General features: G+C 42.3%; 1 protein-coding gene across 2 annotated transcripts in view; it reads right to left on the reverse strand.

Annotated features, from left to right (window-relative positions):
- Positions 1 to 16,740, reverse strand: part of RPS6KC1 (ribosomal protein S6 kinase C1) — a 158,377-nt gene that overhangs the window by 34,631 nt on the left and 107,006 nt on the right. For both annotated transcript variants that reach the window (XM_045838659.1, XM_045838658.1), the window contains 2 exons: positions 9,751 to 9,798; positions 8,151 to 8,283 (listed from right to left, as the gene is read on the reverse strand). In XM_045838659.1, coding sequence (XP_045694615.1) covers positions 8,151 to 8,283; positions 9,751 to 9,798 — 181 coding nt within the window. The remainder of the gene's footprint in view (positions 1 to 8,150; positions 8,284 to 9,750; positions 9,799 to 16,740) is intronic.

The following is a 16,740-nucleotide window of genomic DNA, read 5'->3' on the forward strand; positions in this document are numbered from 1 at the left end:
ATAATAATCAGTGGCATAGGGCATTATGGCATTTAACCTTCCCCTCTCACTTTTTCTTAGCTAACTTTCTGTCCTCACTAGATTATGCTTAGTTTTTCCTATTTCCCCACATTGAAACAGAAGTGTAAAGACTCATACATGGTTTTGAAACACACTCACTCCTACAAGGAGCTTGTGCACTGATTCCATCTTTTCTTCGTCTTCTGACAACAGTAACCACACCCTCTTGTCACAAATGCCTCTGCTGTGGCACACCGACAGTAACACTGGAGCCTGAAGCTGGGGTTCTTGTATGCAATCAAAATGATGGAGCATTGTTTCCAGTTCTCTTAGATGCTGACGACTGTGAGGACAGCTCCAAGCCTTCTCCAAACTCTCTGTATGGACACTTCTCACATGGTGTGCAGGGCATGGCTGGCATTCAGTCACTGCCTGCCAACTCGGACGGCAGCCCATCAGAGCGAGGGGTACCCACATAAAGTAGACCATGTCTGTGGCTGCGATGCTCCGGGGACCAGCAGGAAACAGGTCCAACTCAAGTTCTAAGATATGTTTCATTCATTCCTAGGCCACTTCCACGTGGATGAGGTGCTGAAATCTAAAATTCAATGTGCTCAAGTTCTTTTATTTTTGCCCTCCAAATCACTTCCTCTTTCTGACTTCCAAGCCTTTCTGGCAGAAAAGCTTTGGACCAAACCTGGACTGTTCTCTCTCCCTTGTTCATCCTTCATCGAACAATCTTCCAAGTCCTCCCGTAAGATCTACCCATAATGTTTCTCACAGTCTTCCTCCTTTTTTCATCCCTTGAATCACTGTTTCTTGGAATACTCTTACAGCTACAACTAGATTTCTACCACAGCTGCTGCCCGATTAACCTTTCATTTTAGCACAGATCTTATGATGTCATTTCTCCATTCAAGAACCCCACTCCCTGCCACCTACTGATGTGCCAACTCCATAAAAGGCATTTGGACCACTCAGTAATGAAGTACCAACGCATGAGTAGGTCCTCTCCCTCTGCTCACCACGTGATCCATCTGAACTGGGTTTCTCCACACATAACCTATGCCAGGCGTTTGATCGTACTATACCCACCACTTGGAAGTTTCTTTCCTATCAGGTTCCCCAATAATCCCACTCGTTCTTGAAGGTCCTTCTAAATTTGTTTCTTTCATCAGTTTTTTATATTCCTTTGCTGGATACAACTCCTATCATCTCTGAATCCTCTATATCACTTCATCTTTCTTATGACACTTACAGCATTCTATTTCATATTAGTAATATTTTTCATGCTTTTATTATCTCCTTTACCAGATGGCAGAGTCTGTGTAACTGCAGGGAGAGGATTCTGTCTCGCATGTAGAATAATAGGTCTTAAATAAATATTTAATTAACTGGATTATAAAAAGATGACAACTTTACCAATTTTTTGAAAACCTTTCAAGGAAAAGGTCTATAAATATTCATGGCATTATTTTTGGTCATATAGTTTTCCTATTTTAAAACAAATATATGGTTCTATTGTTAAAAATTTTAAATACAGCTCTGGCTGGTGTAGCTCAGTGGAATGAGCGCTGGCCTGTAAACCAAAGCGTCACTAGTTTAACTCCCAGTCAGGGCACATGCCTGGGTTGCAGGCCAGGTCCCCAGTAGGGGACGCATGAGAAGCAACCACACATTGATGTTTCTCCCCCTCTCTTTCTCCCTCCCTTCCCCCTCTCTAAAAATGAATAAATAAGATCTTTAAAAAAAAAAAAGAAGTGTGAGTATTTTTATGCTTCTGACACGTGTTGTGAGACTGTCTCCCAGATGGGTTATCCCAGTAAGCAGTGTGCACTGGAGCTGCCTTCACAGCAACTTGCTTCTGTTGGATATTAGCAAGTTCAACAATTTGATTGGTCAAAATAGCATCTTATTTAATTTCCATTCTTTCCATTATTAGGTAAAATTTCTAAATGTGTCTGTAGGCACTTTCCTTATGAAATGTGTCCTTAGCCTAAATGAGTACCCAAATTGAATTATGAAAACTCTGCATGTTCAAGCAAGAAAATAAACTGTTTTAGTTAGCTCTTCTCTGTTCTTTGTGACATGCCCACTTAAATTTAACGGTCAATAGGGAGCTACAGAAACAAACGTTTTGGTCCTATCACATACTTTTTTTAAAATGACAAAGTCATAGAAACTACCTAACCTACAAGAACACATTATTCCTGTTGAAGTTTCTCACCCACAAAAGCTGAGTAGGTGTTGGGAACTGCCCCGCCTGGTTTCAGAAGCTGTAACCCCCCATGGCTAAGGCTGAGTGAGAGACCTTGGGACCATAAGCCACTAAGGAGACAAAGCTTATCTCCCTGGCAGGAGCACTGCCTCTGCCCACTTTACTTCACCCTGCCTGGCCCCCAATGCATGACTGGTTAGCCAATGATGGGTTAAGATTCCTCAGGGAAGGGACGACCTAAGACAGGCACGGTCACGAGGGGGCCCTAGGGGAAGGGCTTGGGGGGCTATGGAGAAAGGGGATGATGGACCCTCACCCCTCAGCTTTGACATAGCCTGAGTCCTCATTCTGTCTGCAAGAAGTCTCCTAATCTCTTGGCTACCTTACTTCCCTTACTCGACCTAAGCCTAAAACAATTCTGGAGGTAGGTGCGGCCTGTGCTGGAAAGGACAGGTTTCCCAGGGTGATCAGGCCTAAGAAAGAAAGAATACATAAAATCCTGTGAAACCTGCTTTGCTAATGCCCTCAATTTAAATGATAAGAGTCCAAGCATGAAATGAGTTTGTTTCCTCAAAGTTTTATGGCCCTTTAGCTATCTGACCCTGACTCAGAATAAGCCCTCAGAGTTCTCTGAATGTTATCTATTTGGTCATTACTGTCTGACAATGACTGATGAGCTTTCCATACACACCCTGTATTCCTATGCAAATTAAAGGCAATAAAAGCCTGTAGAGGCAAGGGTTGGTGGGTGCTTTCCTCTTGAGAGAGTGGCTGTGCAGGAACCTTTTCCTCCACAGGACTCAGAGTCCATGGAATTTGTCTCATCTCATCCATAACGCCGCAGACACTGTGGGCTGGTGTCCACATCAAGTAGGTTTTACTTTCTATAGAATTAATATCAGGCCCAACACAGAGACTTACACAAATGTCAGTTTTACTGTTGTAACATTAAAAACATTAACCTTAGAAACAAACCTATTGTTGGCTAAACCACAAAATATAAATATGAAATGCATGAACATATTTATAATTTTTAATATTTTAGTAACACAAATGATACCTAAGACCCATTAAAGCATATAAAATAGTAGATATTAGCTATTTTAAGTTATGAAAATAGCAATACACAAGGTTTAATAAAAACTCTTTTTTAAAAACTTTCATATTTTAATCTATTGATTTTCAGCAAGATTACAAAAAAATTTTTAATTTTACTTGACCAGAATCAAAATTTTTAATTAATATATACAATAAAATATTGCTGGGCCAATGATCAAAATCATCTTTTGACCCAGCAATTCTACTTCAAGAACTTTCGCCCACAAATAGCTCTCAACAAACAAAGATATATGGGTAAAAGCACTAGAAACAATTTAAACACCAATTAACACTCAATTACATAAATTATGGTAAATCTGTACAACCAAATAATTTGTATCTATCAAAAAAATGAGAGCATTATTTGTAAATATTTACATCTTATTTACCATGTGCTGGGCCTGCTCTAAGTACTTTATACATATCAGCTATTTAATGCTCATGTCGGTCCTATAAGTAGGGGTCATTGTTGTCACCCCTACTTCACAGATAAGGAAACAGAGGCACAAAAAGGTTAACTAACTTGTCCAAAGTCACACGACTAGTAAATGGTGAACCAGGCTCCAGAGTCGTTGCTTTTAACCACCACACTACACTGCAGACCTGTATGTGCTGAGAAGGAAAGCTGGCCAAATGCTTTCCTAAAAGGAAAGCATTTGGCCAGCTTTCCTTTTAAGATGGGGGGAGTATGGCAAGTTACAAAACAATGTTTAAGATCCATTTGTTTTTTAAAAGCAGACGGGCAGGGAGTATGTGTTATATACATAGGAAATTTCCCCCGTTTCTAGAGGATGAAACTGGGCATTACAGTGAATTGGGCAGGAGAATTTTAATTTTACTTTGTATACTTCTACATAGTTCAAATTCATGTCTTAATCTATTAGTTTTATACATTTTTAAAACTAGTTAATGAAAAAAAGAATCATTTCACCCTTTGGGCCCCAAATAACTTGGGAGAAATGACCTCTCACTCCCGGTCGATGTGGTGGGTGCACATCCGGACACTTTTCCAGTGCTTTCCTTCTGACCTGCTCACTCATCTTCTCTCTGACTCGCAGCTCAGTAACCACACACCGAGCCCCTTCCATGTACTAAGCATTCCAATAAATGCCAGGGTGTGTACGATGAATATGACTTAATCCATAATCTTAGGAACTTACAAAGTTTTAAAAACACTCATGGCCTTTGCTGAATACAATTATTTTCCCACCTCTTCTTCCTCAGAGTTAAAATAAGAGATTCATTAATGAAAACACGCATTTCAAACCTCTCTCCTAAAATCTCGCCTGGTATATCCTACTCAGTACCACCCAGATTTAATAAGTACCACAAACTCACATGTCTAGACCCGAACCCCTGATCGCTCCCTCTGCATCCACCTCTCCCACAGCTTTCCCATCTCAGTAAATGGACACTCTGTCCTTTCAGGTCTCTGAGCCAAAACCCTAGAGTCAGGCCAGGTAGAATCGTGTCCGTTCTACCTTCAGAACACACTCAGGATGGAGTAACCATTTCTCACCACCTCCCCCACTGACGCTTCGCCCACGCCCCCTTCGTTTTCACCTGGGTTGCGGCAACAACTTCCGAACTGCGGTGCTCTTGCCTCTGCCCTCCTACATTCCACCTTCCACGAGGCAGCTGGAGTGATATCTATCTCACCACTCCTCTGCTCAGTGTCCCCCAGTGACTATCTACCAATTCAGAATAAAAATCAAGTTCTCAAAGTGGCCTACAAGACCGCACAGGATCCGTCCGCCCACTGCCCCACTTCTCCAGGCTCACTTCCCACCACTCTTCCCATTCTGCTCCAGCCACGGCGACCTTGCTGCTTCCTGCACACCACCTACACTCTCGCCTCCAGGCCTACGCAAGGCTCTCTTACCAGGATACTGATCCTTCATGTAGCCACGTGCTCCCTCTCTCACCTCCTTCAGGTCACTGGCCAAACTCGCCTTCCTAACAAGGTACTGCTCTATGCCTCGCCCTCTGGCATTCCTTCCCCTTTCTGTTATTTTCTCTGTCTGACTTATATTCACTTACGCATTTGCTGACTGTCTTGCCTCTATGACACCAGCTCCACGTGGGCAGTCTTCATCTACTACAGAGCTAGGCCTGTCTCCCAGTAAGCACACAATGCATTTCTGACAGGATGAATTAAAGAAAATGAGTCAAGAGACTCGTGTGAGTCATGAACAGTTTTTTTATAAGCAGAGGGAAGCTAATGCCACAAATAAATATTCAAACATTCATATTATGGCAAAAAATTGTTCATTTACTTTTTTAGCAATAGTTTATCCTGCATATGAAAGTGACATTTACATGACACACGCACAAAGACAGCACCACTAACATGTAAAAGCACGCTGTCCGTCATCCAGCTCACTTGATCACTCAAGCCAAATCCAAGAAATTACCCTCAATGCTTCTGTCCTACCTTTATGCCATCACAGGTCCCAAAAGCCATGCTATCATCATTTCTTGCCTAAGACTATTTCATTAGCCTTCTCCCTGCTTCTATTCTTACCTCTCTATAATCCACTCCCCTACAACAGCCAGAGTGATTTTTTTAAATGTAAGTCAGACCTGGCCACTGCTTCAGATGTCCCATGTTCCCCAGTGCACTTGAATAAAGGCCGAAGTCCTTACTCTGTCACAGAAGTCTCCTGCCTGCTTCTCCAACAGCCTCATATCCACTATGGCCCTCACTTACTACACTCCAGCCAAGCGGTCTCATGGCTTGTTCTTCAAACATTCCAAGTTTGCTTCAGCCTTGATTTCCGACACTAATGCCTGCACTGGAATGCGCGCCCATCCTTACATCCACATGGTACTTCTTCTGTCATTCAGAACTCTTACCTGCCACTATTGGGGACTTCTTTGGCTGCCTAATCTAAAACAGGCCCCGGTCCTTATCCGTTAGATCTCTCTCTCTGTTAAAGATCGGCAGAGTCCCTGTTATTATCTAATATTCTCCTGCTGTTTGTTTTCCTGTTTGACTCTGCAGAACAAGAATGCACATCTCAAAGGGGCAGCCTCTTTTGCTGTCTTGTTCACCTGCACATTCTCAACAAAGCTCTTTAGTGTTAAATGAGTCCAGAGTCCCTACATGCACTATAATTTAGTATATTTGTATTATAAAATCTTCTTTAAAATTAAATGACACCTAACACACAATAAAGAGAGACAACACCTCCCCCGCCTTGAAGTGTAAATAATCCAGTATAAATTCTATGGTCATGTGACTATTCTAAATCAGGCATGGTCAGCAATAAAGGAAAAGAGAGCTGGTAAAGGTAATCTAAAACCGTGGAAAATTTAAAAACCATTATGTCTATGTCTTTAAAACAGATTATAAATATTTCCACAGCGTTGATGTAAATTCAGTGGAAATGTGGGCTTTGAAGGGCAAGGGAAGGTGAGAAGGTGGCAGAAGAAAACCCAAAGTGTGACTTGGAGAAGGAAGAGGAGGAGAGGAAGGGGGAGCTGGAAATAGCAAGGGTAAACTAGGATTGAAAATTTGCCACAGATAATCTCCAACATGAATAATCCACCCCGGGTAATAGAATATTGACTATAATTACATTCATCCTACTGACCTTGTTCTAAATTATTATGGATTATTACTGCGCAAGTTATTTTTGTTCCACACCAGAGGTGGCTGTATTCCGCTATCAGATGACATGACCTCTAATTCAATAATGTCTGTAATGCACTGGTATCCTCCGATAAAAGCTGTCTATAATGTCTGAACAAAGGTGAATTAGTTATCCAATTCACACACGCAATTAACTCTCTTAATACCTGAGAGACCATGGAGGCCCCTCTGAATTTCCCATTAAGTACCACATATGGAGGTCTTCCCTCCGTCTGTAGTTATCTTGTGCTGTACTTCATAATAAACAATATTAATCGTTTATTGCCATCAGAAATCTTACATTAGTTATAAGAGACCTCTGCAAAGCAGTGCCTCATTTTCCTGGGAAAATGCATTAAATTCAAATGCTATGCCTATTTGTAAAACACAAATAGTTCTCTATTCTCAGTAATGTGAAAATAATAGTAATACCATTAAATACAGAAAATTTAATTTTTTCCATCATTTTTAAGCACACCTCTTACAAGCCAAAGGGCAGTATTTATAATGTAGACTTATATTTACGTGCTGTATTCAGTCACTTTAATTTTTTTTAAAAACTGTTTAAATCCAGGCATTAAAAGGCAAAAACAAATCAAAACATAGTACTTTTGCCACCTGTTCCCTCTACTCAGAGCTGAAATTTCATAAATAGTCTGAAGGCAGAGTAGCGTGTCCCTGCTCTGCATCCGCATGTGATGCCAATGGCCGCATTTGTAAAAACTCAGATTAGAACAACTGGGTCATGTCAAATGTCAAGCAAACACCCAGGCCTTCTAAAAAGGGAGGTAATTAATTAATTCTTCAGGATATGTTTCTTATGTTAGTCATCTAACATTAATGCATCCTTTCAGCAGAGCACAAGAGAACAAAATAAAATCTGTAAAACGAAACCTGGCTCTCTCAGCACACATCCAGCTGGAAGTTCTCGTCCTATCAGATCCACTCGAGGAGAAAGCGGTAGTTGTGTGTATCCAGGGATGTTGCTACAGTTCAAATGACATCTGCTGCTCACCTGCGTTTCCACCCCCCCTCCCGACTCAAACAAGGGAGGGAAGGCAGAGGAATAAGGCAACAGTTTCTCACATGTGTTTCACACGGTTTACTCGTTCGTGTAATGACAGAAGAAGGACATTCTGAAAACTAAAAAGCTAAGAAGGTGACATTCTTTGCTCAAAACAATTTAAAGCACCAACCAACCTTCCGCGTGCTGCAGCACAAGAAACACTGACTCCTCGGAAACGATGTACTTGTGCAGACACACCATGTTGGGCACGCAGCGGGGGATGATGGTCTTTCTGTTCCTGCTGTATTCACTGCTTTTCCTGAGACCCTGACAGAGAACAAAAAGGTCAGTTGTACCCTCAGCTGCCTTTGGAGCCTGCTGTGCTCTGTGTTTATCAACCAAACTAATCTATCCGAGTTACTCTGGGCTTCAGAGAAACCACTCATCTGCTGCTCTATGCCCCTCGGTCCCTGGAGGCTCTGCGGATGGCATCTGGCGTGAATCCAGAGAACGGAAGATGCCACAAAGCTGCCATTAAAATCAATTACGAGGGTCAGTGTTTTTATTAGAGATGCTCTCAAACTAAGTCATCAGGATGACACACAGTTATTTCTCTATGACCTTTTTCTTAAGTTGTATTTTACTTGTGTATATTTTTAAAGCAGTAGACATTGTGAGATCAATGCAAGTTCCTGGGACACAAAAGGTATTCCTAGATTGAACAGGCAATTTTAAAATTCTATTCCAAAAAAGCATAAATGTTATTTTAAGTTTTCTCCAAAGGACCAGGTTTGTATAGTTTCTGGTGTCATACCTTGGTTTTAAAACCTAGGAAAATGCCAGTGATAAAGTATATTCATAAAAAGAAATTTGTTTCAGAGCATATCAATAGGACCCACTATGGCCACACTGATAGAATAAAATAAAATAAAATAAAATAAAAGTATCAGAAAGAGAGCCCGGACCAGGGCAGCTCAGTTGGTTAGGCGTCGCCCCACAAAGCGCGGGGTCGCCGGATGAGCCCTGCGCAGGGCACATGCGTGGGTTACAGGTTCCATCCCCCGAAGGGGTGCACACAAGAGGCAACCAACCAAAGTTTCTCTGCCTTTCTCCCTCCCTTCCCCTCTTTCTAAACATAAATAAAATCTTTTTTAAAAAGTTTTAAGGTATCAGAAAAAGAAATATAAAATTAATCTGAAATTGATTAATACTAGATGTTGTGGGAATATTTAAACTGGGTTTTTTTTTAAGAACATGTACTGTCATAATCCATTTCAAATACAATTTCAAAATTGAGAGGTTTTCCTTGTTCATTTAGTTACAAACTGAGTTATACAGAGACTCAAAACAGAGACCAAGAAGAGGGCCAGGGACAAAGAATGGCTTCCCAAATAACTGTAACTGAAGACTTGAAGGCAAGAGTTCGGCACTCCAGAACTGTAATTACCATCACAAGGGAAGTGGTATGTGGCCTCCACAAATTACACAAAAGGTGTCAGAGATGTATTTAAAGTGCACGCTGCACATCCAAACAACGTGTGGTGACTCTTCGACTTACCCAACGTATTCCCTCCATACAGTCCATTACCTAAAACACTTAAAACACATGCTACAGAGTATTTATCAACTGTGACGGAAGGATAAAAAGTAAAGTAAGTACAGGTCACCACAAACATAAATGAACATCCAAAAAAGAACATTCAAACACCCAAGAAAAAAATACTAAATACTGTTTCTTTCAGAGCAAAATTTAAAATAAATTTCAAGATCATTAAACATACTAATTCTACTTACTTTTAAAATGAATGTCTGTTCTGTCCTTGTGTCCATTACAAGTAAAACCTACATAAAAAACCACGAATAATAATTTATTCATAATACAATAAAGCATTAACTCATAACTTTTTAAAACTACACTTTAAGGGTCTGGGGGACAGTGCTGGAAATGACTCCACCAACACTGTTAGTTTCTGAACAGGCTGTTTTTAAGGCACCAAGTCACAGGATTGAAATAGTCTTATCGAAAGTAGGTTTATGATGGGTTCCTTTCTAAAAATGCCGTATTTTAGAAATATTACTATGTCTCCCAGATTTATTTTAAAATATACTTCTTAAAAGTCAAGGAAAAATTATTTTAGAGAAAGAATTCTTCCCCATGCAACAGGTATGGTTAAGAAGAAAAACATATACATTTTACAGAAATTGTTGAGCTCTCAAGTTTCTCCCTGAAGTCCCTAAGGTAGCCACTCGCTACAATGGGATCTCGGTAACTCGGGCTCCAGTCTCAGGCATCCTTAAAGTGGTGCTTCTCCATCCCGGACTCATCCTACCTCCTCTTTGCCAATCAGCAAATGCTGTCCGCTCCCTCTCCAAAATGGATCGAGGATCTGAACCTGCCTCACCACTCCCACAGCTACTTCCCTGACCCCACACAGACGCACCCAGATTATAACAATCGCCTCCCCACAGATCTCTCTGCTTCCGTCTTTTGTCCTTGATCTATTTTCAAATAGCAGCTGGAATGTTCTTTTTAAACAGAAGTAGATCATGTCACTCCTCTCGCTCAGAGAAAAGGTCGAAGTCCAAAAAATGATCTTGAGACCCTTCGTGATCTCACACATCGCCCCTCGACCTGCAGCCTCCCCCACCATCTCAATGGAGAGGGGAAGAGAGAGGAAATTACCCTACCATGTTAATATTTTATTATTTTGGAGACACTGTTACCAGAGGGCGGCAAATTTTCCTATAAAGATGCGGACAGTAAATACTCTCGGCTGCGTGGGCCCATGCGGTCCCCGCCACAGCGATGCCCCTCTGCACAAGGGCAGCCCCCACCCGAAGTGGCTGTGGCGGGAGCACTCACACCGCAGACATCTGCAAACACTGAAAGAGGGATTTTTCCCCCCAACTCCAGAGAACTGCAAATCAAGGATTGAAAAAAACTGTCAAGCTTGGGAAAATAAAAAATGGGGAGTTAAGACTGGAAACCAGCTCGAGAAGAAGATGGTAAATTCCATTTTAGAAATGATGAATTTGATGTAACAGTGACATCATCTTCGGCCTCTCTTCTGAGGGCCTGACTGCTTATGTAGGTCTCCATTTAATTTCAATGGATATTCCCGCAGACACCTCCTGAACTCACCCTTTCCTCTTTCCAAAGCCCTGTCCCCACTAAAAACAAAATAAATCCCTGTTCCTCCTCCTCTAAAACCGAAATACTACTACCATCCACAGACCCCCCCCACCCAAATCAAAAGTTCCCCAAGTCCCTGCCCCCAACCTTCATAACCAGCAACCAAGACAGTCGGTTCTACCTCCTAAGTGTTTCTCTCACCCACCCTCTGCTCTTCCACCCACCAGGTTTAAGTGTTTACTGTGTGCTAGGTTTTAACCAGGTGTAATCAGTGTTAATTCTTGCAACTACCCAATGAGATAATCTTACCATTTCTATGCTGACTGTGAAGACATTATAGCTTCATCTGTAGAAGCTATAATGGTCGGTAATAATGGCATCTACCATATGGGAAAATTTCAGTAAGAGATAATCCTGTAAAAGCGCTCAGTATAGCCAGTTATTACTATTGCTATCCCCATTATTGCTTCTTCTCCCTAAAATGCTCCCCCAGCCACTTCCCAAACAAGTACTCATCTTTCCATCTTCAGCTCAAACGCCTGTCTCTTAGTAACACGCTTTTTTCTGTTGTTCTCACACTGTACACAGTACCAATTTCTATGATAACATTTCTAAGCCTTCAGTTTGGTTTTATATTTACTTGTCTCTCCCAATCAGATTTCCAGCCTTTTATTGGCATGTTGGAGGCAGAATAACAGTTGCCAAAAATGTGCATACCTTAATCTCCAGAACTTGTGAATATCGTACTACTGGCAAAAAGGACTTTGCAGGTGTAATGAAGGTACAAACCATAAAACAGACTATCCTGGATTCTCTGAGTGGGCTCAATCAAATCACATGAACCTTTAAAAGCAGAGAATGGTCTCTGGCCACAAGTGGAAAGCACGGAAATGGTAAAACGGAAGAGGAAATCTGAAAGATCCGAGGTCTGAGAGGGCTGTGCGGCGGCTGGCTCCGACATAAGGCCCAGGTGTAAGCACGCAGAGAGGCCTCTGGGAGCTCAAAGCAAGCATGAGAAGGAAGAGGTTTTCTAGGGGCAAAGACCGGCCCTTGACACAGTCTGCAAGGAAGATTCCTACAACCACGGGGTGGGGGGTGGGGGGAAGAATTCAGCCAGCAACTTGAATGAGCACGAAAGTGGATTTTTCCCTAGAGCCTCCTGGAAGGGACGCCACCCTGCGATCCTAATAGAACCTTGACTTTAGCCCCACATGACCCATGTCAGACACCTAGCTGATGTGACACAGTTAAGTTGGTTGTTTTAAACTGCTGAGTCTGTGGGGAGCTGTTATGGGGACAATAAAAAACTGCAGGGGCAGACGCTATGTTTCCTCTGACCTGTGAGTCTCCCACAGCGAGTGTTCCAAGTGAATGAATTCAGGTATGGAAGTTTGGAAGGTAGATGGCAATACGGGAGTGGAGCTTAGAAAACACTAAAGATTTATATTTGGGCATCCTCCATAAAGATAACAGAGAGAGGCCTGAGAACGCAGCCCACTAAAATGCTTACTTTGTACCAGGCACCGTGCTGGGTTCTAAAGAATTAACCCACATGATGCGCTCCAACAGTCCAATGAGGTAGGTAGGTGCGCTTTAACCGGTTTTACAAAGAAGGAACCAAACATAAAACTGTTGACTTGTCTGTGTTCGGGAATCTAAGAAGTGGCGGAGATGACATTTAAACTCCAGCAGTCTGGCTCCAGGGTTCTCCCTGTTCTAACTGCTAAACTAAACTATTTACGTCTAAATTCTGAAAATTCCCCATAGTCGGAATAGTGAGGGTGTATAGATAACGACCACCAAAACGTGTAGTGAGAAAAGTATGAAGAAAACCAAAAAATATAGCAGTTCAGAAGGAAGAAAACCAGAAAATAGTAGTTCGGATGTCAGGAAAGAAAGTGTTTCATAATAAGAGTCATTATCTATGACAAACACCAAAATGGAAGCCACAAAGAATGAGAAAATGAGAAGGGATCACTGTCTAAGGCAGTTAAGAAGCCATTGGTAACCTTTCTTTTTTTAAAGATTCTTTATTTTTAGTGAGAGGAGAGGGAGAGAAACATGGATCGGTTGCCTCTTGTGTGCCCCAGAGCAGGGACTCAGCCCGCAACCCAGGCGTATGCCCTGACTGGGAACTGAACTCACCACCTTTTGGTTCGCAGGACGATGCCCAAACACTGAGCTACACCAGCCAGGGCCATAGGGAACTTTTAATACCGCCATGTTATGCAGTGAACTGGTGAGTATAAAAGCCAGAATCCTCTGGGTTAATAATGGGTGTTAAGGAAATGGAGGTGATACATATAAATCATACATGAATAGAGAAATATGCCCAAAGAAGGAAAAACACTGAAAGGAAAGAGCTGGTAGGATCATCAGGTCCAAACTACTTTCAGAGAACCTAGGCCTATTCTATTCCCCCCATAATTTCCCTTTGCATTGCCCTCACCACCCACCTCGAACCGCCATGGCGTGGGAACACATCCAGAGAACTTGAACCTTGACGGTTAAATTAACCCATCATGAGAGCAAAAGGAGGCACAGGGGCCCCGTCCTCTCACTGCAAAAAAAGTATTCAATGACCACTGAGTCTGTAAAGACAAGTAGGGTTCCTTAGATCTCATCTGTTTTTATATCAAGTTGTGATTCCTTTAAGTCATTCACCAGAATGCCAGTCCTATTTAGATAAGATATATCTACGACATACAAAGGTTTCACCAGGCAAAAGGCTTGGAAGCTGTTACAAAGGAAAGAACTTTTCCCACCAGAAAGAAGCCTCTGACCTGACGGAACAGACCCCATGTGCACAAAGGGGAAGTGGTTCTCTCTGCCGCTCTCACGTAGGCACGAGGCCTGACGTGGGTCGGATGAAAAGGCCAAATTAAGATCGATAAACACGGCTGGGAAGTGCTGCTTTGTTTACATTTACTATCTTCTCCTACCAAGTTTGTTTGCAGCCCGGCGACGCTCACATTGAGGCCATAAACACAAGAACATATGTGATTTTTTTTAAAATGTGCCCTTTGACTGTCAATTTCTCCCAAACAGGTGTTGGCTAAATGATTATAAATTGGCCTCTGGATACACCTCTTCAACTGAGCCGTACAGGGCTGGTGATAATGTAATTAGGCCTAAAAACATCAGGCCGGTGAATGCTTTCCATCTGTTTGGCAATAATGTTTAGTTAACAATAGTCTTTAAAAGAAGCACCTTCAACTTCAGTTCTTAAAGTTATTTATAGAGCCATTCTTAACACACCAGCACTCTTGCTAACAAGAGCTTTAGCCACTTGGAAATTATTAGCCATACGGCTGTATACAAAGAGAAATGACTGCATTTAACATCTGTATCTTTCCAAATTTACACGCTTCAACCTCATTTAAAGTCATTTCTTAATGAACAGGACTGTGGTGCTGCATTAATATTATAGTTGCATGCACAAAGATCGTAAGGAGCCAAACATTTTTTTAATGCCAACAGTAGGCCAATCTGTAATGAAGCTGTCAGCATAAAGGACAAAATAATAGCTTCTTTAACCCTCAAACAGAATTTGTTCATCTGCAGACTAGAACACATCAATTTAAAAACTGCTCATGGGTTTGCTCACCTTTATAAAGACAAAAATCTAATTTGGTACTAATTTGATACAATTGTCTTTCCAATAAAAGGCTCCTAAAACCATCTCTTATTTCATAATAAAACAAGTACTATAACTAAAACTGTCATGAAATAATTATCTTGGCTAGCATACCTTATTGAGAGAACACAATTAATGTATTTCTTCCTTTCATTTTTCACACTTACTTATCAGCACTGTATTAGCATAAGGTCTAGCTGAAGAGATTACTCCTTCATTACCCACAGGAAGATCTCCTCCCTGGGGCACAAAAGCAGACAACTTACCCCATAAGGATGAACCTGGTCTGCTCTTCAATTCCACTAGTACGACGAGACTTGCCCACTCTTCCTTCACAACAGTGGTAGGAAAAGCTCCAGCTACTTACAGGTCTGGGTCTATCTGTCACCCAGGACAGGGAAGGCCTAACAGTTAACCAGGAACCACTGGCGGAAGGACAGGAGGAGTGGGGAAGCATATCAAAAGCATCAAGTGATGATGCGTTCTAATCACACAAAGAACCCCTTCGGAGGGGAGAGATCCTGCCCGGACAGAGACACAGGGACGGGGGCAAAGAGGTGTGGGGCTCCCTCCGCACTCTGGACACTTACTCCAGAGGGTAAGTGTCACCATTCTCAACTCTTTTTAGATGTTTAACTGCTGACGTTCAAAGTCTGTAAGACTCCAAAAACAACTTCAGCTCCAGTTCTTTGGAACAGAAAGATGACCTAGGTAATTTGAGGGAATACCAGTCACTTGGGTGCTGGTACTTCACAGGACTCCAGAACAATTAAGGAAAGTTAGAAAAAGGCTCCAGAAAAGCCAACAGGGCGTTGTCCTGGACAATCACAGCCTGCCCCCTAAACAGTGTCACGGCACTGTTCCCGCCTGCTAGCTGCAGTCTGAGTGAACTTCAGCCGCGGGACCCACGCATCCACAAACACGCCGGAGAAGCAGGGAGGCCAGAGAAAACACACAGGCCCGGCAGCAGGACGGTTTCTCCCAGCACAGCATCAGGTGAACAAGATCACACTTCCTTGCACTCTCTGTTTAAAAAGCTCACACTCACCCATGTCAGTGACTTGTTAACTGGACTCATCATGGCAGCCTAACTGAAGCTGGCAATGCTATTTTTTTTTTGTAGAAATAGCTAGAACAAAAAACCCTGGCTCACCCCCAATACCACAAGATGACAATGAAATGTTATTTATGTTTACTGAAAACCCATCCCATTTTGCATGCTTGTCATGTTCAAAATGTGTTTCTAAAATGGTTTATGATTAATCCCATACCTTATTCTCACAAGATTTCTCTTTTAAAAGGTCAATTACCAGAAAACAAGGAATAGATGACCTTTAATACCAACAATTCTCCTAATTGTCTCTTTCCTTGGGGTCTAATTGTCTCTTTCTCTGGCATCGGAGGACTAACAACGTTCCCGACAACTGCAAAAGCGGAGGATGTCGAGCCTCCCGCCTCAGTGCACCAGAAGTTGCAGCGGCGCGAGCATCAGCAGGGACAGCCGTGCACAGGCACCTCTCTCACGTCGTGCCACGCAGCCCATCGGTTCTTGGTGGTCACATGCTCACAAAAGTTATTTCACTGATGAGAACTGAAGTGGAAAGAGTAAAATTCAACATGGATACTTATAACCTGTAGTCTAAAGAGTATTCTCATTTACTCTTCCCAAGGATCTATTTTCAGCAGAGAAAAGTATAAAAGGCATCCCTAGGATTTACGAGGAACAGAAAAAGAAATCCTTTGGAGTCTTATCAGTCCTGTTTGTCCCAGGATGTTCAATAGGGCACGGTATCATGAAGTGAACAAACAACGCACAAAGGGTGACGCTTCCCGGGCTGCTGGCAGGCAAACAACCAGCAACAACTCAGAACGGGATGGGTGCATCCCTCTGAGGCGGGTCCAGCTCGCAGGCTCCTGTGTAACCTACAGACGACGTCAAAGGCAGGAAACCACGGACTGAACCCACGGACTCCACGGAAGGGGGTGGGTAGCACTCAAGACCCACATTTCTTCC

Source organism: Phyllostomus hastatus, unplaced genomic scaffold (genome assembly GCF_019186645.2).
Source record: "Phyllostomus hastatus isolate PE091 unplaced genomic scaffold, TTU_PhHast_1.1 phas_contig_283, whole genome shotgun sequence".
Lineage (NCBI taxonomy): Eukaryota > Metazoa > Chordata > Mammalia > Chiroptera > Phyllostomidae > Phyllostomus > Phyllostomus hastatus.